The sequence below is a fragment of the Lepus europaeus genome, chromosome 5 (genome assembly GCF_033115175.1).
Source record: "Lepus europaeus isolate LE1 chromosome 5, mLepTim1.pri, whole genome shotgun sequence".
Classification (NCBI taxonomy): Eukaryota; Metazoa; Chordata; class Mammalia; order Lagomorpha; family Leporidae; genus Lepus; species Lepus europaeus.
In genome coordinates, this window is record NC_084831.1 from 29,787,650 (window position 1) to 29,812,092 (window position 24,443).

Consider the following 24,443-nt stretch of genomic DNA (forward strand, 5'->3'; position numbering starts at 1 on the left):
ACTTCAGATCGGCACAGCTCCGACCATTGCAACCAACTGGGGAGTGAACAAACAGGTGGGACTCTTTCAAATAAATAAATCTTAAAAAAAAAAAAAAAAAAAAAAAAAAAAACACCGGAGGGGCCTGCACTGTGGCGTAGTGGGTAAAGCGCCTCCTGCAGTGCCGGCAAACCATGTGGGTTCCAGTTTTAGCCCCAGCTGCTCCATTTCTGATCTGGCTCTCTGCTGTGGCCTGGGAAAGCAGTAGAAGATGGCCCAAGTCCTTGGGCCCCTGCACCTGCATGGGAGACCTGAAAGAAGCTCCTGGCTCCTCGCTTTGGATCGCAGCAGCTCTGGCCATTGCGGCCATCTGGAAGATCTCTCTCTCTCTTTCTCTCTCCACCTCTGCCTTTCAAATAAATAAATAAATCTCTTTTTAAAAGATTTATTTATTCACTTGAAATTCAGAGTTACACAGAGAGAGAAGGAGAGGCAGAGAAAGAGAGAAGTCTTCCATCCACTGGTCCACTCCCTAGCTGGCCGCAATGGCTGGAGCTGTGCCAATCCGAAAGCAGGAGCCAGGAGCTTCCTCCAGGTCTCCCACATGGGTACAAGGGCCCAAGGACTTGGGCCATCTTTTTACTGCTCTCCCAGGCCATAGCAGAGAGCCGGATCGGAAGTGGAACAACCAGGACTTGAACCGGTGCCCAAATGCGATGCCAGCACTGTAGGCGGCAGCTTTACCCACTACACCACAGTGCAGGCCCCAATAAATAAACCTTAAAAACAAAATGATCATTAGACTTAAAACAAAACAAAACACACTGGAGGGGCAGGAATGTGGTGCAGAGGGTTAAGTCACCACTTGGGAAACCAGCATTCCACACTAGAGTGCCTGCTTCCCATCCTGGCTACTCCACTTCTGATCCAGCTTCCTGCTAATGCACCTGGGAGGCAGCAGATGATGGCTCAAGTGCTTGAGTCCCTGCCACCCCTGTGGGAGAGATGGACAAAATTCCTGTTCCGGGCTTGGGCTGGCCCAGCCCTAGCAGCTGGGGAGTGAACCAGCAGATGGAAAAGCTCCCTTTCTGTCTCTCTGTTGCTCCACCTTGCAAATAAGTAAATTCTAAACAAACAAACAAAAACAGAAACAAGACCATGGAAGCAGATAAGCACACAGAATGGTACCATTGCTTTAGGAAAAATTGGACAACAAGACAAGTGAAGATAAGTATGAAAGTATGAGGAAAATAAGAAGATGCAAACAGAGCTAGAACAGACTAGGTTAATGCTAATGTGAGGATCAAGTAGAATAAAAGCAATTTACTAAGAAAACGACTTAGAAAGAAAAAACTGCGGCTCAATAGGCTAATCCTCCGCCTGCGGAGCCGACACCCTGGGTTCTAGTCCCGGTCGGGACTCCGGATTCTGTCCCGGTCGCTTCTCTTCCAGTCCAGCTCTCTGCTGTGGCCCGGGAGTACAGTGGAGGATGGCCCAAGTGCTTGGGCCCTGCACCCCATGGGAGACCAGGAGAAGTACATGGCTCCTGGCTTTGGATGGGCACGGTGTGCCGGCTGCAGCACACCAGCCATAGCAGCCATTTAGGGGGTGAACCAACGGAAAAGGAAGACCTTTCTTTCTCTCTCTCTTACTGTCCACTCTGCCTGTCCAAAAAAAAAAAAAAAATGGGCCAACAATTATACCATAAAGAAAAACATAACGATTTTTTTCTTCAAGTAATCTGCACTGGCAAAAAAAAAAAAAAAACGCAAGAGAGAGAGAAAGATTTAGACTAATGACAATACTTAGATTATTAAAGAATGTGCTACATATTTTTAAAAAAAAAAAAGACTTTAGGGGCCATTGCTGTGACGTAGCGGATAAAGCCACCCCCGGCAGTGTCAGCATCCCATATGGGTGCCAGTTCGAGTCTCAACTGCTCCACTTCTGATCCAACTCTCTGCTACAGCCTGAGAAAGCAGTGGAAGATGGCCCAAGTCCTTTGGCCCCTGCACCCACATGGGAGACCTGGAAGATGCTCCTGGCTTCGGATCGGCCTAGCTCCAGCCATCGTGGCCATCTAGGGAGTGGACTAGCAAATGGAAGACTTCTCTCTCTTTCTGCCTCTGCCTCTCTGAGCTCTGCCTTTCAAATAAATTTTTTTTTTGGGGGGGGACAGGCAGAGTGGACAGTGAGAGAGAGAGAGACAGAGAGAAAGGTCTTCCTTTGCCTTTGGTTCACCCTCCAATGGCCGCTGCGGCCGGCACACCGTGCTGATCCAAAGGCAGGAGCCAGGTACTTCTCCAGGTCTCCCATGCGGGTGCAGGGCCCAAGCACCTGGGCCATCCTCCACTGCACTCCCGGGCCACAGCAGAGAGCTGGCCTGGAAGAGGGGCAACCGGGACAGAATCCGGCGCCCCGACCGGGACTAGAACCCGGTGTGCTGGTGCCGCAAGGCGGAGGATTAGCCTGTTGAGCCACGGCGCCGGCCTACCTTTCAAATAAATAAATATTAAAAAAAAAAAAAAAAAGACTTTATCATCCAGAACTCTGACCACTGAAACCCGGAAGTCAATCAGATGAAACAGATTTCTCTTCTACTGTGACTCGCTAATGCTCTGGGAAAGAAAGAGGCGCTGAGACAAACGATGGAGAACCGCAGGTTACAGAGCTGATTCCTGCGGGAAGTGAAGAGCCACGCAGGAAGAGCTGCCAGTGTGGCCCGGGAGCAGGAGGCTCATTCTACAACACACCGCTAAACCATCTGAAATAGACTTTCTCCAGAGAGGCTCAGCACCCTTTTAGCCCCAACTTCACACCTCGGGAATAAATGAATGACAACGAGAGTCAGACAGAGAACAAGCTGTCCCCCCCAGAGAAGACCAGGTGGCACAGGAAAGAGCCAACGTGAGACAACGAGGCGCCAGGGAGACACAGACGAAACGAAGAAACGGTGGAGCGTCAGGTCCTCCCAAGGCAAGGAAGAAGGGGCTGTGCGTGGGGAGCCAGGTTTGCTCCGCCCTCGCAGGGGCCAGTGGCTGCCTGGTAGCCATCTGTACCTGATCATAGGCATACAGGGTTTGAAAGGCCTTCTCTTCGATGAGCTTTTTCACCTTTTCCACATCCAACTCTTCTATCCTGTAGTTGAGGTCCCCCAGCCACAAGATCACACTGTGAGGACAGAGCACAAAGGTAACAGGTTGGGGGGTGAGGGAGGACTCTGACCCATCCCCTCTAGGACACTCTGCAGGCCCCTGAGGCTCAGCCTCTGGGGAGCTGGGATGGCTTGTGACTTGGCTGCTCGGGAAATTTCTTCCTTTCTTGCCATCCCATTGAACACCATGTCCATACGCTGCTTACTCAATTATCTTGGTCCATGGCCAGCACCGCGGCTCACTAGGCTAATCCTCCGCCTGCAGTGCCAGCACCCGGGTTCTAGTCCTGGTCGGGGCGCCGGATCCCATCCTGGTTGCTCCTTTTCCAGTCCAGCTCTCTGCTGTGGCCTGGTAAAGCAGTGGAGGATGGCCCAGGCGCCTGAGCCCTGCACCCGCATGGGAGACCAGGAGAAGCACCTGGCTCCTGGCTTCGGATCGGCACAGCGCACTGGCCGTAGCGGCCATTTGGGGGTGAACCAATGGAAGGAAGACCTTTGTCTCTGTCTCTCTCTCTCTCACTGTCTAACTCTGCCTGTCAAAAAATAATAATAATGAATAAATAATTATCTCGGTCCAAGCTCATTGTAAATAGCCTTGAGTTCTCCTTCACTATTTATGCCTTGTGTGGCTGGAAGGATAGTCTAGTAAGATCTAAAACCAAGATAGCAATTTACCTCTTTGCTGGGAGAGGCAAAAATCATCAATGACTGGGGATGTCGACTACTCAGGGACCCCAAACCGGACAGTATGTGACTGCCTCCACTCCAGTCCACCATACGCTCAGCCCTTGTTCGTAGAGCGGGGTTCCTCGGAGACAAAGCTCAACCTTTCCAGCGGAGCCTGGCTTGAGCCACCACCACAGCACCGGCTGGCTCTTTTTATCCTCTCCCGCCAAGCATGACTTCATTTATTTATTGGGAAAGAGTGAACTGAAACCTTTCTGATGACATCACGCATCTCATTAAGTCTAACACTTCTCTATCTGAAGCCGACAACCATGGCATCAGAGAAGCTACACAGCAGTCTCTGTGTCCCAAACCCAATGTATCCACAGCAAAAAGCAAACAAACTGACCCACAAGTCACAATCACTCCAACTAGGACGCTGCAGAATGGAAGAGCCGGCTTGTCAGATACAGCCCCTGCCACGGTCCTGGGAAGAAAAGCCACCCAGAACACCAACGAGCCTGAGATAGCTCCGTGCAGCGGCAGGACAAGAGGCACGTCTGCTTCCTCCCTGGCAGGCACCACAGCCCCGGCGGTGGCTTTTTCTATATGAAGGAAATGGCATAAGCTTCAACCGCTACTGTAAGTCTGACATTTGAAGGCTTTGAATTCATAGAAATACCAAGTTTTAGATAAATAAAATAAAGTTGAATAAAAAGGGGAAAATGACCAAGTGAAGGCAAATAAGCATGGTAGCACTGTTAATTACATGTGTTCTGAAAGGAACAGATCTGTAAGATCCTAAAGCATACTTCTAAAAATTGGGCTTAAGACACTAGCTCTTGGGTTACTTTCCCTATAATGTTGGATCAAGGTGGACCCACATCAGAATCAATCTTATACTTATCTAGGAACAACTGATATTTAAGAAAGAGTCTATGGGGCTGGCATTCTGGTGTAGCAGGTAAAGCTGCCACCTGCAAATGCCATCATACCATTAACCGTATGGGTGCTGGTTCAAATCCCGGCTGCTCCACTTCTGATCCAGCTCCCTGCTAATGCGCCTGGGAAAAGCAGCAGAAGATGGACCAAGTATTTGGGCCCCTACACCCAAGTGTGAGACCAGGAAGAAGTTCCAGACTTCTGACTTCCGCCTGGCCCAACCCTGGCCACTGCAGCCATTTGTCAAGTACATCAGCTGATGGAAGATTTTGACTCTCCCCTTCTATCTGTAACTCTTTCAAATAAATAAATAAATAAATCTTTAAAAAAGAAGAAAAAGAAAGAAAAGGAAAGAAAGGAAAAGAGAAAGAGAAAGAGTCTAGGGGTCTGCCAGAAGGTATATTAGAAGTTTCCAAGAGATGTAATCCAGAAGTATGCCAACAGCTGGCAGAAACCACCCCCATCCAATAAAACACAGAGTCCACCACTGCACACACGGTGCCCTGGTGGGACAGAAGCCCAGACTCACTCGTGCTTGCTGATGGTGAGAGGGGGGCGGCTGGGGTCGACCTGACAAAACTGCATTCGAGAGCAGATGTCTTTATAGTCCTGGTTCCTCCTCTCGTACTCTTCTGTGTGGGCTGCCAAGTGAGAATTCACAATGCAGATGCTGGTGTTGTGGAACCGGAACCTGATGGCCACGCCGCCTTTGTTACCCTGTCGAAAGGATCCCCCAAGATACAAATCACAGCCTCACCGCGTCCGTCAGTTACACACCTGACTTCCAGAACATTTATCTCCGTCTTCATAATAATCCTATGAGTTATTGCCTACATATTACAGATGAGAAAACAAATCTAAGGCAGCAAATTAATTGGCTGATTAGTGGCAGAATTTTGCTTTGTTTTCTTTTAATTGAAGTTTAATGAAAAGAAATACTAAACAGAGTACACCTAAAAGACCAGGCTAGCAGAGTACAGTCATTATTCTGGAGTTTTCATGGATATGGATATAGATATGGATATGGGTATGGATATGGATATGGATATGGGTATGGGTAAGGGAATGGGTATGGATATGGATATGGGTATGGGTATGGGTATGGATATGGGTATGGGTAAGGGAATGGGTATGGATATGGATATGGATATGGGTATGGGTATGGGAATGGGTATGGATATGGATATGGGTATGGATATGGGTATGGATATGGGTATGGATATGGATATGGGTATGGGTATGGGTATGGGTATGGATATGGATATGGGTATGGATATGGGTATGGGTATGGATATGGGTATGGGTATGGGTATGGATATGGGTATGGGTATGGATATGGGTATGGGTATGGATATGGGTATGGATATGGATATGGGTATGGGAATGGGTATGGATATGGATATGGATATGGGTATGGGTATGGGAATGGGTATGGATATGGATATGGGTATGGGTATGGATATGGATATGGATATGGATATGGGTATGGGAATGGGTATGGATATGGATATGGGTATGGGTATGGGTATGGATATGGATATGGATATGGGTATGGGAATGGGTATGGATATGGATATGGGTATGGGTATGGGTATGGGTATGGATATGGGTATGGGAATGGGTATGGATATGGATATGGGTATGGGTATGGGTATGGATATGGATATGGATATGGGTATGGGTATGGATATGGGTATGGGTATGGATATGGGTATGGATATGGGTATGGATATGGGTATGGGTATGGGTATGGGTATGGATATGGGTATGGGTATGGGTATGGGTATGGGAATGGGTATGGATATGGATATGGGTATGGGTATGGGTATGGGTATGGATATGGGTATGGGTATGGGTATGGGTATGGATATGGATATGGATATGGGTATGGGTATGGGTATGGATATGGATATGGGTATGGGTATGGATATGGATATGGATATGGGTATGGGTATGGGTATGGATATGGGTATGGGTATGGGTATGGATATGGGTATGGATATGGATATGGGTATGGGAATGGGTATGGATATGGATATGGATATGGGTATGGGTATGGGAATGGGTATGGATATGGATATGGGTATGGGTATGGATATGGGTATGGGTATGGGTATGGATATGGATATGGGTATGGGTATGGGTATGGATATGGATATGGGTATGGGTATGGGTATGGATATGGATATGGGTATGGGAATGGGTATGGATATGGATATGGGTATGGGTATGGGTATGGGTATGGATATGGGTATGGGTATGGGTATGGGTATGGATATGGATATGGATATGGGTATGGGTATGGGTATGGATATGGATATGGGTATGGGTATGGGTATGGATATGGATATGGATATGGGTATGGGTATGGGTATGGATATGGGTATGGGTATGGGTATGGGTATGGATATGGATATGGATATGGGTATGGGTATGGGTATGGGTATGGATATGGATATGGGTATGGGTATGGATATGGATATGGGTATGGGTATGGGTATGGATATGGATATGGGTATGGGTATGGATATGGGTATGGGTATGGATATGGGTATGGGCCCTCCCAGTTATTTTTCTCCTTCCTTCTCCCTGCTGGGTGAGATTCCTAAAATTTCCCCCCCACCCCCAGAACTTCATAATGGCCCTAAATAGCCCCCTGGGCATAAGGTGGGCTAGAGTCTCCTATCTGCAGAGGGAATGGGTAAAGACTCAGCCTACCAGATCACTGACTGATAACAAAACGCCTGATATGTAAATGCTGGCTTGCTTCTATAGCTCTTCCCACCCCACAAGGATCTTGAACAAGAGCAATACTTCAGATATAGAACTCTGGTCTTCTCTACATTCCTTCCTTCATCCGTCTGGTGGCAGAGTCCAGAGCCTAGCTGTCAGTCTGGTGCTCTTTTCATTGAATCACTGGCCAGCCACATGCTCTTCTCTATACAAAGCTAAGCTCTTGCAGGAGAATCTAAAAGCAAGTCTAATGGCATGAAGACGAGGAAACTGCAGACCCGTCAGCATTCTTTGTTTTCCTTGGTGACCCAACATAGTTTCTGCAACATATTTCATGGGTTAAATGGCAGGATCAACTGCAGGTTCCAGCGCGAGTGAACAGGAGGACAGGCGCTAGCTGGGCCAATCAGCTGGCAATTCACGGAAATATGGTTTTTAATGTCTAATCAATCCAGCCCTGCCTAAGGATACAATTCATTATGAAATACTGGCACCCTTGGGCTGGGACACATGCAGGTACTGCATCAGGAGAAGCTGGGCCGAAGTGTTAGGGGTGGGGCAGCATTGTGGCGTAGTGGTTAAGCTGCCAGCACCCCACATCAGACTGCCTGTCCACGTCCCAGCTACTCTGCTTCCTCCCCAGCTTCCTGCTAATGCGCCTGGGAAGTAACTGGGCCCCTGCCCCCCAAGCGGGAGACCAGGATGGAATTCCAGGCTCCTGGCTTTTGCCTGGCCCAGATCTGACTGTGGCAGCCATTTGGGGTGTGAATCAGTGGACGAAAGACCAATCTCTCTCTCAAATAAATAAATAAATCTTGCCTATCAACAAAGCTAAACAGATATTGATATTTTGCCTTATTGGCTTTAGATCTTTATTTATAGTTTGATGTTTTCATTGTGAGAAATAAAATGCTACATACATATTTCTTTACCATCCCTTTCTTCCCTAGAGTAACTATTCCAAAACTATCTTCCCCATGTATGATTTGTATTTTTACTATAAATAAATTAACTCAACAATAAAAACATAAATAAATAAATAAATCTTAGGAGGACAAAAACAAAAACTTCAGGGGTCAAGGTTCTTTGCATGTCAAACATCCTAACTCACCATCCTTCCCATGATCCCTGTTCCCACAGTCTCAGCTTCCACTTCTGAGATAAATGCTGCATGTTCCTGTTTGATATACAAGAGCAGCATAATTCCAACTAACCGGATGAGCTTCACCTGGAAAATAGACCCAAACAAGTCACAACATCAAACACCTGAAGAAGTTGCAAATAGGAATAAATAAATACCCTACAGGCAAAGTGGTCTCAAAACTGACTGCAAGGGGCTGGCGTTGTGGCATGGTGGGTTAAGCCGCCAGCTGCCATGCTGGCATCTCCTAAGGGAGCTGGTTCGCGTCCCGGCTGTTCCACTCCCAGTCCAGCACTCCCAGTCCAGCATCCCTGCTGACAGTCTGGGAAAGGCAGCGGAGGATGGACCAAGTGCTTGGGCCCCCACCACCCACGTGGGAGACCCAGATGACCAGGAGACCCTGGCTCCTGGCTTTGGCCTGGCTCCACTCTGGCTGTTGCAGCCACTTGGGGAGTGTACCAGTGGGTGGAAGATCTCTCTGTCTCTCCCTCTTTCTCTGTAACTGTTTCAAATAAATAAACAAATCTTAAAAAAAAAAAAAAAAAAGCTGACTGTGAGTACCAATTTGTGTCCTCTATGCTAGAACACAGAGTAATCACCTGTTTAACCCCGAGTATGCTGTGTAACCTAAGCAATCCATAAGCTTATCTTTCCCACCCTTAAGGCACTCCTTCTGGAGGTCTTAGAACTGGCAGGGAAATTAGGACTGGCTCCCAATAAAGCTCATGGGAAAGACAAAAGTTATGTTACAGCTTCCCTGCATGACAAGCTATTCCTGCTTCCTCTCTTACCTTTGCATACTTGGCATCTGGGTGAAGACCCTCTGATACGGCTTTAAACCACTCCTCCTCCTTTGGGGTATCATGAAAGAAAAAGGCTTCCTTACTCAGATCAAGTTCCTGGAACCTAGAGAGTGGAGAAGGGGAATGTGCAGATTGCTTCAGGTGCTAAGTTCCAGCTTTCTAGTTCAACTGCAGGACCCTCAGGAGGGAGACCGAATGCTTGGCGATGAGGAGCTAAATGTCCAAAGTCTTTCCAGTGCATTCCCAAACATTCGCCATTTCCTTCTCATGACCCAGCCTACAAAGTAGGTGGAAGTATCCTCATTTCATATCTCCAACCGAGAGTTCGCATAAGGGGCCGACGCCGTGGCACAGTAGGTTCAGCCTGTAGTGCTGGCATCCCATATGGGCGCCGGTTCTAGTCCCAGCTGCTCCACTGCCCATCCAACTCTCTGCTAAGGCCTAGGAAAGCAGTAGAAGAAGATGGCCCAAGTCCTTGGGCCTCTGCATGCATGTAGGAGACCTGGAAGAAGTTCCTGGCTCCTGGCTTCAGATGGGCCCAGCTCTGGCCATTGCAGCCATTTGGGGAATGAATCAGTAGATGGAAGAGCTTTCTCTCTGTTTCTCCCTCTCACTGTCATAACTTATCTTTCAAATAAATAAATAAAGTCTTTAAAAAAGAGAGTTCACATAAGCACCAAACTGAGATTCAGGCCTCAGTATATATATACATTCCAAATTCCAGCTCTTTCCAATATACCACACAGGCTTTCTTTGCTGTCCTTCCTCACCAGACATTCCAGTACAGTTGTGAGAAGATAGTAAGGATGGAAAAGAGAGAGAGACTAAACGATGGTATTTTCTTGAGCTAACCTTCCTTCCCTGGTAAAAGATATCTTTGTTTTGTGACCAAAGTATTGATTGTCTAAGCAATGAAACAGTTCAGGATGCACTGACTTCCTCAGAGGGCTGCTCTAAAAATTAAACATTAGCATTTCAATGTCAAGCACCGCACTTGCTGGAGCAAGAACATCCGAGAAGCAGCTGTTATTAAGCACTTGCTCATTTTTCAGTTCCTCCACTTGCTGTGAAGACGCAGTTACACATTCGTGTCTCCGTCCCTTTACCCACACCTGGAGGTTCTTGGGGACAGAGAGATGCATGGGAGGGAAGCACTCACCCTACGCAATATATGTCGGGCGCCTCTGCACTGTGGCTCAGCCAGGGGCGGAGGCATTCTTTGGGGGACTGTCCATTGACATTGTATGTTCCCACGAAAAACCTAAAACCAAAAAGAATCTATCAGTGACTTGGGAGCACGATGGCGGTGACAGAAGGAAGCACTTTCTATGCTGCTGGGGCCTGGTTTCAGTCTTTGTGGAGTGGCTTTAAGACATAAGAAACGTCACATCTAACCTGGGATGGAGAATGTGACCCCAACGGGCAACTTGCAGTCTGCCATATCTGATACTTTCCTGATCACAGCTGCAAACAGTACAGGCCTACCCTAAACATCCCGACTTCCTTTAAGCAGCTGTTACACAGCCATCATCCACAAAACGATTCTTCACCATGTGTATCCTACTGAAATGAAAAAAAAAAAAAAAAAAAGCAAAGAAGCTTGGTAATTAATTTGGGCTGGAAGCAACTCCAGTGTTCAAAAGGCCATTCTGTCTCAATAGCTGATTGCATATATTTCTAGTGACAATGTTATTTCATCTGATAGTCCCAATGTGATGATTTTAAAAGATCTAGCAGAATTCTGCAACCTTTATTCATTTAACTTCCAGTAACCCTGGCTAAAAAGATTACCAAACACCAACTACATTTTAAAAGATTTTCTTCAAAGGCCTAGAAGGATTCAGGAAGAATAAAACTTTGGGGGCGGGGAGAGGGGCATGACACTGTGAGGCAGTGGGTAGCAGTTTCCCAGTTGCTCCACTTCCAATCCAGTTCTCTGCTAATGTGCCTGGGAAAGCAGCAGAAGATGACCCAAGTGCTTGAGCCCCTACCACCCACTTGGGAGACCCACATGGAATGCCAGACTCCTAGTTTTGGTCTGGCAGAGCCCCAGCCATTGCAGTCATTTGGGGAATGAACCAGCAGGTGAAAGATATCTCTATTTCTCTATCTCTCCTCCCCCCCAATCCCCTCCTTTGAAACTCTTTCAAATAAATAAATAAATCTTTAAAAAATAAAATAAAACCTCAGAGGGATACACAAAGACCAGGGTATTGGTGCTGCTTCAGTAGCCACTGATCTCTGCAAATACTGATCTCTGCACCTCTCTGCAAGCTGTGGCACTCCCACTACACCACACCAACTGCAGTGTCTGCCCACAAGAGCAGACTTTAAAATTGTTCAAGAGGGGCCGGCGCCGTGGCTTAACAGGCTAATCCTCGCCTTGCAGCACCGGCACACCGGGTTCTAGTCCCGGTTGGGGCGCCGGATTCTGTCCCGGTTGCCCCTCTTCCAGGCCAGCTCTCTGCTATGGCCCGGGAAGGCAGTGAAGGATGGCCCAAGTCCTTGGGCCCTGCACCCCATGGGAGACCAGGATAAGCACCTGGCTCCTGGCTTCAGATCAGTGCGATGTGCCGGCTGCAGCGGCCATTGGAGGGTGAACCAACGGCAAAAAGGAAGACCTTTCTCTCTGTCTCTCTCTCTCTCACTATCCACTCTGCCTGTCCCCCCCAAAAAAAATGTGTTCAAGAGGGACAAATGGAATCACCCCTCTTGAAAGCGAGGGGAGAGATTCTATAGAAAAATTTGCTTCCAAATCAAGGTGCGGAGGGGAGTGCTTTTCTTACAGAAAGTCACAGGATCATTTGGCTTGTGGGGGGGAACAAAGAACACGGTCCGAGGTCCAGTGAGCTACCTGAAGTTCTGGACATAGGTATAATCCTCTTCCTTCTGTATCAGTTCTGACTTCACAATGGTATCTCTCAATCCAAACTTCTGCATGGATAAAATATGAGCCTTGTCTGATACTGTGACAGTAGAGGAGTGAACCATGTCAGTAATTTCAGACTTGTATTTATTCTGTCTGGAAAAACAAAAACATTTCTTTTGCATATTTTGATGACTTGTCCGTGCCAAAGTAAATGAACATGAAGTTTCCCACACACAGTATCTGAGTCACAGAAGACAATAGGAGGTCAAGGCAAAGGTTAAGACAGCCCTGGGGACAGTTGCAGCCCATATCAGAAGTGCCTAGGTTCAAGTTCTGTGCAGTTTCTGACTCCAGTTTACTACCAAAGAGCACCCTGGAAGGCAGCGGTGATGGCTCAAGTACCTGAGTCCCTGTCACTCATGTGTGGGACACCTGGATTGAGATCTGGGCTCCTGGCTTTGGCCTGGCCCAACCCTGTCTGTTGTAGGCATTTGGGGAGTAAATCAGTGCCTTTCAAATAAAATGAAAATAAATAAATAAATTTTTTAAGTCATGAAAAAAATAAATAAATGAGATCAAGGCAAAATTTACTGACTATTTCTACACAGAACTTATATGTTGTTGATTCCACGGTGTATTGGTCTGGAGAGTCTTCTGACAATAGGTTCACAGACTCTCAGGCCAGAAGGGGACCCTGAAGATAATCTGATTCCTTCATTTTTAAATGAGAGCCAGCACCACCAGTGATTGGCCCACTGGATGGTGGCAGGGTATGGACAGAACTCAGATCAGACACTGCTCTTTCTGGATCCCAGCGCTTCGTGTAACAAAGACCATAAAGCCCTCCAGATCCTTGACTTGATGATTCCCACAGGAATAAACCAACATAAAAAGAGAGGCAATGGAAAGTGATGTTTCATTATTGTCTATTTATAGTCATGCTACAAATTATCCAAGTGCCAACTGAAACAAAATTTGACATATTTACCTAACAGAACCCTACAAAACAGTTCAAGAAACTTCTGTAGAAGGCTGCTTAATGAACCAAGATATAAAAAGCACTTTAAACAGTTTCTAACACTGAACAAATGGCCACATTAAGTGTTCAACATTACAACTGCCATGTGCATTCTAACTTAGGCCACGTACAAAATATATCTGTGTACACTGAAACAGCTCACAGTGAACTGGGACTGTTTGGTTCAGCTACATTTAAAGTCCAGGGACTGTCCAATGCTGCCTAAGAGCGTCATTAAAATCCTGACACAGATAAAAAAAAAGGGAAGTTTAATTTTGGCCAGATGATCCTGAATGTGATCAGGAGGCGGCACTGGAGTGTGGACTTAGTAAACAGCACATTAGGAATGAAAGAAGGGAGGGAGGGAGGGGAGGAAGGGGAGGGGAAAAAATGAACTATCTCAGTGTCAGGAAACTCAGGGAGAAATCAAATGTATCGAACTTATATTTCATAGGAAGCACTGGACTGGCAGTTTCAAGTCTTAGACTGGCCACTTGCCATTTCTGGGATTTTGGTGAATTAAATAACTTCTCACCTGAGTTTCCATAGCCGTAAAATAGGAAAGTACCTATTTCTTAGGTTAAAATGGGCAGTGCATGTAAGGGCACAGTGCCTGGCATATACAGTAAATCCTTGATAAACATCAGGTATCACTGAGAATGTTCTTAGGCCAGCTACCTTGGGGTAACACAGCACGCACAGTAATGTTCTCAGTTCTAGAACGAGCAGATCTCAGCCCTGAGAGGTCACCAAGGGAGAGCTGCATTACCTTGTGAGCAAGTTTTCTGGTTTATCCTGTCCCTTGGAGCTTTGGTCCATAAGCAGACCTTTCCCTTTCGGCCTTAAATCGTCCAAGTTAGAACCACCTAAAAGGGAGAAAAAGAAATTAAAACATACTTACAGATGCTTGAAAAAGCACACCACAGTCTTTCAAATGGTAGCCTAGGAATTACTGGTAGTCCACGTATTGCTTGAAAGCATAGGGCAGGCTTAAGCTGGTGCCTGAGTGAAGGCTCACAGAGCACAGAGTGGGGAAAAAGAATCCCGTCGGATGTCTTTACGGAGGAAAACATAACTGTCCTAGCTAGTCGGTAAAAGTTGGAAATTTGAAAACCTAAGTTCTATCAGCTGTTTTATCACTTACTGTTGTGACTCTGAGCAAGCCCTCTAACGTCTCTCGGTCTCAGGAATTTGACCGATCCTGCCTTCCTAACAGGGTTCCTGCAGAGATCAAATTAGCTGGCGAGTAAGCACTTTACAGATCACACAACATATTATGAAATAAGACAATGATCTTCTGCAAATGAGACTTCAAACAGGAAAAGGCAAGGGTCAAAGTTCTAAATTGGAAAGGGTCTGAGGGCTCCAGGGAATAAGAAGGGCCTGATATGGTCAAGAAATTCCTTGAAAATCAGAGAGCCCAAGGACTGGCAACAACAACAACAAAACAAAACAAAACAAATTCTGGGGAAGTGACACAGATAAACCTGGAAGGGAAAGTAATCTGCTGACTACTTCTTTGCTCCTTAAAAGCCTACGGCTTGGGGCTCAGGGCTGGTGTTGCAGAGTAACAGGTAAAGTTGCTGGCTGACCCTGGCATCCCATATGGCTGCCAGTTCGAGTCTCAGCTGCCCCAGTTCTGATCCAGCTCCCTGCTAATGCACCTGGGAAAGCAGTAGAAGATGGCCCAAGTGCCTGGGCCCCTGCACTCACATGGGAGACCCAGAAGAAGCTCCTGGCTTCAGATTGGTGCAGTTCCGGCTGTTGCGGCCATTTGGGGAGTGAACCAGTGAATGGAAGACCTCTCTTTCTCTGTAGCTCTGCCTTTCAAATAAATAAATTAATCTTAAAAAAAAAAAAAAAACCAACTCTCTTGTTGACAGGAAACAACATGAAGAGGCCACAGAGAGATGCAACTTTGAGACACAGGTTACAGGAAGAGATTCTAAAGGTGTGAAAAGCCACTGAAGAATGGGCCCTGAAGACGATCAGTAAACAGATTTTCAACTTTGCACTCACCTGAAGCAGAAACAAACTTGCAATCCCCCCACCACACACAATAGCTTGAATCATGGAAGTAATTGTACCTCAGTGCCTCCAACCAATCAAGTGCAAGGGACTGAATATTTACCCCCCTACCCCTACCAAATTCATACACTGAACTCTTAACTCCTAAGGTGATGTATTCAGAGGTGAATGGGACGAGTGCCCTTATGAAGGGCAGTTCGCCTTTCATCATGTGGGCACATAAAAGACAGCCCTCTGTGAAAAGAAGGAAGATGGCTTCACTAGAGGGTGGTCCTCATCAGAGGCCGAATCAGCACCTTGACCTTGGACAACCCAGGCTTCAAAACTGTGAGAAATAAACTTTGTTTTTCCTTAAAGATTTATTTAGTTATTTGAAAGGCAGAGTTAGAGAGAGAGAGAGAGAGAGAGAGTTAGAGAGTTAGAGAGAGAGAGAGAGAGAGAGAGAGAGAGAGAGGAGAGGCAGAGAGAGAGATATCCTCCCTTTCCTGGTTCACTCCCTAAATGACTGCAAAAGCCAGGGCTGGGTGACACTGAAGCCAGGAGCTTCATCCGGGTCTCCCAAGTGTGTGCAAGTCCATCTTCTGCTGTTTTTCTAGGCATATTAGCAGGGAGCATAATGGGAAGTGGAACAGCCAGGTCTCAAACTGGCACCCATATGGGTTGCTAGCATTGCAGGAGGCAGCTTAACCCGCTATGCCACAATGCCAATCCCAAAATAAACATTCTTTATTAGCTACCCAGGCTATGGTATTTTGTTGCAATAGTCTGAACGTACTAAGACAGCAAGGCCTTTCAATTTTGCTTCCCAAGTGACCCCAATGTCACTGCATTAGTATAGGTTACCAGCATCTCTCTCTCTCTCTCTCTTTTAAGATTTATTTACTTATTTGAAAGGCAGAGTCACAGAGAGGCAGAGAGGAAGAGAGGGAGAAATTTTTCCATCTGTTGGTTCACTCCCCCAGATGGCCCCAATGGCCAGAGCTGCACCGATCCAAAGCCAGGAGCCATGTGGTCTCCCATATGGGTGCAAAGGGCCCAAGGACTTGTGCCATCTTCCACTGCTTTCCCAGGCCATAGCAGAGAGCTGGACTGGAAATGGGGCAGCTGGGACTCGAACCGGTGTCCATATGGGATGCCAGCACTGCAGGCAGCGGCTTTACCTGCTATGCCACAGTGCCGGCCCCCAGCAACTCTAAATGACTTCAAAAACCTCAGCTAGGGGTAGACTTTCAGCTCAGTAGCTTAAATTGCCAGTTGGGACACCCACATCCCATATTGGAGTACCTGGTTCAAGTCCCAGCTACTCTGCTTCTGATCCAGCTTTCTACTAACACACATCCTGGGAGGCAGCAGATGATGGTTCAAGTTCTTGAGATCTTGACACCCATGTGGGAGACCCAAATGGAATTCAGAGCTCCTGGCTTCAGCCTGGCCCAGTCCTGCCTATAGTAGGCATTTGAGAAGCCAAGCATTGGAGAGAAGATCTCTGTCTCTCTCTGTGTTACAAATAAAATGAAAATTAAAAAAAAAAAAAGTCTCAACTTATTTCATCTCTTTTCTTGTTTCTTGTTTCACACTCTCCAACCCAATTTCTATATTGTGGCTGTAGGAATTTTTGGAAAAGTAAATCTCATTGTGTCACTGTCAACTTCTAGAAGAGTCCTCAAGCTCCTTTCTACACTGCCAAGGCTCTCCCAGTGTGGATCCTGCCCCTTGCCAGGCCCCCGGCACCCACCTCCTGCTCTAAGTACATTTAAACGACTGCAGCAACAGAAAGGTCCAGCAGAAACCGACTTCCGCCCTCCTCACCCTGCTCCAGGTGGCTAACTCCTACCCATTCTGTGGCCAGGGTCCAAGTCTGCCATCACAGGGCAAAGGAGCCATGAACACGGCTGCATTCCCATGAAATTTTTTTTATGGGGCCTGAAATTTGAATGTCATATAATTTTCACATCACAAAAGATTGTCCTCTTTTGAGTCTTTTCAAGCATTAAAAAATGTAACGGCTATTCTTAGCTCATGAGCTACAAAAGCAGGTGGTGGACTGGAATTGGCCTATGGACCGTAGTTAGCCAATCCCTTCTGCAGGCCACACTTTAGAGGCACCCCTCGTAGACTTTGTTCCCACAGTTCCCTGTACTTCCCCTCCACAGCCTTGGTTGCTAAGTATTGTAACTGTTTCTTCTCCCCAGCTGGACTTTAAGGTTGAGGACCAGGGGGCCGGCACTGTGGCATAGTGGGTAAAGCCGCCGCCTGCAGTGCCAGCATCCCATGTGGGCACTGGTTCGAGACTCAGCTGCTCCACTTATGATCTAGCTCTCTGCTATGGCCTGGGAAAGCAGTGGAAGATGGCCCAAGTCCTTGGACCCTTGCACCTGCGTGGGAGACCCAGAAGAAGCTCCTGGCTCCTGCCTTTGGATTGGCACAGCTCCGACTTGTGGCCAATTGGGGAGTGAACCAGCAGATGGAAGACTTCGACTTCGACTTCGACTTCTCTCTCTCTCTCTCTCTCTCTCTCTGCCTCTCCTCCTCTCTCGGTGTAACTCTGACTTTCAAATAAATAAATAAATCTTAAAAAAAAAAAAAAAGGTTGAGGACCACACTAGTTCTGACATACTCACCACTGTGTCCTCCTCACTGAGCATACCACCCCAGCACATTACAAGCAGTGCAGTCATTTGATAATTCAATAGAAAATACTAGGTGGACCTGAATCCCTTATTTAAATACATAATATCCAAGCTCAAGTTTGAGGTAATCTTCCCATTGTCTTCCAACAAGAATAGGGAGACCTAGAATAGGTTCCTCTTATAGTACTTCTACACCATGGTAACTTAGTAATTATTTCTGGAAACCAAATCCCCTTCCGGATTCTACTGCTCTTGCTTTACTCTCACTGGGCTATAAAGCTTAGAGAATTAAGGTATTTGAGTTAGTGAATGGCATACTGGGACAGCTATTAGAATGGCTGAAGTAAAAAAAAAAAAAAAAAACCTGATGATATTAACTTCTGACAAGAACAGAGAACAACAGTAACCCTTATTCTCAATTTTAAGGATGGAAAATGGCACAGCTAATTAAATCAGTCTGGCAGTTTCTTACAAAGCTAACTAGTCTTACCATATGAGCCAGTTATCACATTCCTAAGTATTCATTACACTGAAAATTTACGTCCACATAACAACCTGCACACAAATGTTTATAACAACTCTGTTTATCATTGCCAAAAACTGGAAGCCACCAAGATGTATTTCAATAGGTGAATGGATGGACGAACTACAGTACATACTTATAATGAGATATTATTCAGCAATAAAAAGGAATGAGTTATAAACCCACAAAGAGATCTGGACCATAAATGCATATTGCTAAGTGAATGTAGAAAAAAAGGGCTACATAATATATGATTCCAACTATACAATGTCCTAGATAAGGCAAAACTATGAGACTGTGCACACATCAGTGGTTGCCAGGAATCCTGGGGCTGGGGGTGAACTTTAATAGATGAAGCACAGGGGGCTTTTTAAATTTTTTTGGAAGGCAGAGACAGGCCTACAGAGACAGAGATCTTCCATCCACAGTTCACTCCCCTAAATACCAGCAACAGCTGAGTCCCGGCATCACTTCTGGTTCTAGCTTCCTGTTCGTGCACACCCTGGGGGGCAGCATCCGATAGTACCTGGAGTAGGGTTTCTGCCACACATGTGGGAAACAGGGATCGAGTTCTTGGCTCCTGGGGACTTGGGGAGTGACCCAGTGGATGGGAGTGCTTATGTGAACTGTCACTCGCTCTCCCCACCCCCAAATACATTTTAAAATTTTAAAAAGAAATCTAACTCTATCGTGAATGTATAAGCAACCTCACTAAGGGGTTGATGAGTAAAAAATACAGTGATGAGGGGAAATGCTTACCTAAGTAACTAGAAATGATTAGTGTCTGTAAAATTAAAGGCAGATGGGACTGTCAACACGGTGCTCTAGGTGATACTGCTGCCTCCATGGGGGCACAGACGAGCTGAAACCACATTGTACACTGAACCACTGAGGACCTGGACGGCAGATGGTGAAAGCCAGGTTTCCTACTCCTGGAGTGGGAGGTTCCAGATCAATAAGGGGTGGAAGCTAGAATGGCCTAGTTGGAGATAACAGAATGAATTAATGTTTTGCTTAATATAGAGATGGTTACACACAGAAATATGCACACTTGTAGATATGCATATAAACACACAGTAGGTAACACACATATATTTCCAGGGCCAGCGCTGTGGTGCAGTGGATTAATGCTCTGGCCTGAAGTGCCGGCATCCCATATGGGTGCCAGTTAGAGACCCGGCTGCTCCACTTCAGATCCAGCTCTCTGCTGTGGCCTGGGAAAGCAGTAGAAGATGGCCCAAGTGCTTGGGCCCCTGCACCCATGTGGGAGAACACGAAGACGCTCCTGGCTCCTAGCTTCGGATCGGCACAGCTCCAGCCATTGTGGTCATCTGGGGAGTGAACTATCAGATGGAAGACCTCTCTCTCTTTTTCTGCCTCTCTTCTCTCTGTGTAATTCTTACAAATAAATAAATAAATCTTAAGGGAAAAAAACACATATATTTCCTTGCTCTGTCAGCTAAGAAGACCTACAAGCAAGGCTCCTGGCTTCAGCCTGGTTCAGCCCTGGCCCTTGCAGCCAGTTGGGAAGTAAACTAGCAGATAGATCTTTCTCTTTCTCTCTCTGTAACTCTGCCTTTCAAATAAATAAAAATAAATCTTAAAAAGAGATACTCCTGCCAGCACTGCAGCTCAATAGGCTAATCCTCCGCCTAGCGGCGCCAGCACACCAGGTTCTAGTCCTGGTCGGGGTGCCGGATTCTGTCCCGGTTGCCCCTCTTCCAGGCCAGCTCTCTGCTATGACCCGGGAGTGCAGTGGAGGATGGCCCAGGTGCTTGGCCCTGCACCCGCATGGGAGACCAGGAGAATCACCTGGCTTCTGGCTTCGGATCAGTGCGGTGCACCGGCCACAGGTGTGCCAGCCGCGGCAGCCATTGGAGGGTGAACCAACGGCAAAGGAAGACCTTTCTCTCTGTCTCTCTCTCTCTCTCACTGTCCACTCTGCCTGTAAAAAAAAAAAAAAGATACTCCTTAAGGACGTGCACATCCCTTGTCAAAGTGCCTAGGTTTAGGTACCAGCTCTGCTCCCAACTCCAGCTTCCTGTTAATGAGCACCCTGGGAGGTAAAAATGACAGCTCAAGTATTTGGGTCCTGCCACCCAGGTGAGAAACCTGGAGACAGTCCCTGACTCCTGGCGTCAGCTTGGCCCTGCTCTGGCTGTTGCAGGCACTTGTGGAATGAACCAGTAGATGGAAAATCTCATTCTTTGAAATAGATTAATTAATTTTTTTTAAATCCCAGGATTCATCTAAGACTCTTCTTTTTCCTGTTCATACCACATCTAACTCATTAGCAACTTCTTAAGTTGTGCCTTCAAAAATATACCTATTGGAAGGCATCTGGTACAGTGGTTAAGACATTATTTGGGCTGTGGCCACTGCCTTTAGTGTCTGCATCCCATAGGGGCACCAGCTACTCTACTTCTGATCCAGCTCTCTGCTATGGCTTGGGAGAGCAGTGGAAGATGGCCCAGGTGCTTGGGCCCCTGCACCTGCATGGGAGACCCAGAAGAAGCTCTTGGCTCCTGGCTCTGGCCATTGCAGGCAATTGGGGAGTGAACCAGTAGATGGAAGACCTCTCTCTCTTTCTTTCTCTCTCTCTCTCTCTCTGTCTCTCCTCTCTGTGTAACTCTGACTTTCAAATAAGTAAATTAATCTTTAAAAAAAAAAAAAAAAAGACATCACTTAGGATATTCACATCCCATATCTGTGTACCTGAGTTTGAGTTTTGATTTGGCTCTCAATTCCAGCTTCCCACTAATGCACACACTGTAAGGTAGCAAGTAATGGCTCAAGTAATTAGGTCCCTGACACCCATGCTAGTGACACAGATAGAGTTCATGGCTCCCAGATTCAGCCTAGCCCAGCCCTGATTACTGCAAGCATTTGGGGAATGAATCAGTGGACGGAAGATCTCACTCCATCTCTGTCTCTTCTTCTCTCTGCCTTTCAACTCAATTTTTAAATCAATCAATCAATTAAAATTTAAAATCTGGGGCCAGCATTGTGGCATAGTGGGTAAAGTTACTACCTATGATGCTAACATTCCATATGAACACCTGTTCAAGTCCTGGCTGTTCCACTTCTGATCCAGTTCCCTGCCAATGCACCTGGGGAAAACAGAGGAAAATGGCCCAAGTGCTTTGGCCCCTACTATCCATGTCAGAGACCTGGAAGAATCTACTGGCTCCTGGCTTCACTCTGGCCCAGCCCTGGCTGTTGCAGGTCATTTGGGGAGTGAATCAGAATATGGAAGATCTCTTTCCCTGCTAATCTTTCAAATAAACAAATCTTTAAAAAAAATTTTTTTTAAATCCCAGTACTGACCAGTGACTCCTTTTTTCCTGCTCACACCCATATCTAACTCATTAGCGATTCAGGCAAATTCTACTTTCAAAAATATACCTACAAAAAGGACCAGCATTGTGGCAAACTGGGTTAAGCTGTTGCCTGCGACTCCAAATCCCATATTGGTATGGCAGTTTGAGTCCCAGCTGCTTTTCTTCTGATCCAGCTCCCTGCTAATGCACTTAGGAAGGCAGCAGAAGATGGCCCCAAGTACTTGGGCCCCTGCCACCCATGTGGAAGACCTGCGTGGAGTTCCTGGTCCGGCCTCAACCATCACAGGCATCTGGGGAGTGAATTAGCAGATGGAAGATCTCTGTCACTCTGCCTTTCAAATAAATAAAATAAATCTTTAAAAAATATACATATATACCCATGAGCAGACATTTGGCACAGTGGTTACAACATCATTCAAGGGGCCAGCACTGTGGCGTAGTGGGTAAAGCCACTGCCTGCAGTGCCGGCATCCTATATGGGCACCGGTTTGAGTCCCAGCTGCTCCTCTTCTGATCCAGCTCTCTGCTATGGCCTGCGAATGCAGTAGATGATGGCCCAAGTCCTTGGGCCTCTGCATCCATGAGAAGACCCTGAGGAAGCTCCTGGCTTCGGACTGGCACAGCTCCAGCCATTGCGGCCAATTGGAGAGTGAACAAGCGAATGGAAGACTCTCTCTCTCTCTCTCTCTCTGCCTCTCCTCTGTGTAACTCTGACTTTCAAATAAACAAATAAATCTTTAAAAAAAAATCATTCAAGATGCTCACGTCCAATATCTGTGTGCCTAGGTTTGAGTCCTGGCTTGGCAACCAACTCTAGCTTCTTACTAATGCACAACCTGGGAGGTGTCAGGTAATGGCTCAGGTAAATTAGGTCCCTGCTGCCCACACTAGAGGCACAGATCAAGTTCCTGGCTCCCAGCTTCAGCCTAGGCCAGCCCTGGATGTTACAGGCACTTGGGGAATGAACAGGTCAGCAGATGGAAAATTTCTCTCTGCTTTACAAAGAAAAAAAATATGTATATATACATATACATACACACATATATATGTATATATACACACACACATATATATACTCATATCCAGAAGTTCTCACAGAGACTACAACAGCACCTTACTGCTTCTTGTGCTTGTATGTCTACACTCCTACATATAGAAGCTGGAATGAACACTGGGGGAAGAAGTACAACAGTGTATCAGATGAAGTAGCTTCCCTGCTTAAAAATTTGAAACAGATTTCCACCATATATGAAATAAAATCCAACTCCTAAATAAAGCAGGCAAGGCCCTACCTAACCTTGCTTACCACGCCCCACCTCACTTACTGACTCACCTTGTTCCCTCCTTGTGTCCCTAAGCACACCAAGTTCACTTCTGGCTCCGGGCCTTTGTTCCCACCGGCCCCTCTGCCTGAAATGCTTTCTCCCCAGATCTCCACATCCTCCCTCCATTTCATCCAGGCCTCTGCGCCAATGTCAGAACTCTCAGGAATCCAACCCTTCCCACACCAAACACCCCGCATCATGCTATGCCCTCACTCCAGAGGCCCCTAAACTTCCACGGTTCACTGTGCCAGACTTTTACTCAAGGCATCGCTAGACCAAAAGAAATATCTAACAATTCTCCCTAAGTGGTAGCGCCAAGTAAATGAATGAGTATTTAAGTTCTATCAACATAGTAGCCATTTGAAAAAATACACATAAATGAAAAGGAAATATTTCCATTTCGTCTTACCCACAGTTACTAGCGGGAAGTGTGTGCCTAGCGGCCTATACGACTCCGCAAGCCCTGGAATCAGGCCGGGCATCACACACGCAGTGTTCCGCACTGACCTTCCTGCAGCTTGTTTTTGATCACAGGAGCCACCCAGCTTTGCAAAGATCTCATCAACAGGAATGCAGCACCATCTCATGTTGAAACTGTGAGCAACCTCAGACTCGCAGCGTGGCTGCCGTAGCATCAGATCTGCGTGTTGACCTTGAAAATCTCCCCGTGAGTGACACTACAGAGCCCCGGGTGCCTCAGCACAGTTTGGGAACCACAGCCCTGCTTTCCAAAAATGTTTCCTCTTAGTACTAAAACCACTTGATATTAAATATCCTATTTATTTGTAAAACTTACAATAATAAATCTTGTGTTTATGACTGAATGCCATTCCCACTAAAAGGTAAACTCTATCAGGTACAAACTTGCTCTTCATGATTTTTATCCAAGATGCCTGGCCTGGTACACAGTAGGCACTCAACATGTTAGGTACACAAAGCGTCAGGGACCTTGAGTTGATGGCCAGCTCTGCGGTTATCTTCCTGTGTAACAAGTCACTTCCTCTCTCTGGGTTTTAGTTTCTTTATCTGTGAAGTAGTGACTTTAATACAAACATCTTGTGGGGCATCACAACACGTCAAGGCATCTCTCCTTTGCAAACTAAGGAACCATAATTGAGCACTCTACGTCTGTGTGTCACCGCTTCCTAGGGGATCTCTTGGGATTTTGTCTCTTTGGGGACTTCCTCAGAGCCAGACTGAATGGACGTGTCCTGGGAACAAGCGGTTTCTCCCTGTGGATGCAGCTCACATCACGGGTGGGCAGTGCACTGGTGGGAAGACTACGTGGCAG

At 46.6% G+C, this 24,443-nt stretch overlaps 1 protein-coding gene across 1 annotated transcript in view; it reads right to left on the reverse strand.

Moving 5' to 3' along the window:
• The window catches only part of INPP5B (inositol polyphosphate-5-phosphatase B), a 67,153-nt gene that overhangs the window by 16,604 nt on the left and 26,106 nt on the right, over positions 1-24,443 (reverse strand). The window contains 7 exon segments of the mRNA XM_062191005.1: positions 3,039-3,150; positions 5,271-5,458; positions 8,586-8,702; positions 9,407-9,521; positions 10,578-10,679; positions 12,273-12,440; positions 14,075-14,171. Coding sequence (XP_062046989.1) covers positions 3,039-3,150; positions 5,271-5,458; positions 8,586-8,702; positions 9,407-9,521; positions 10,578-10,679; positions 12,273-12,440; positions 14,075-14,171 — 899 coding nt within the window.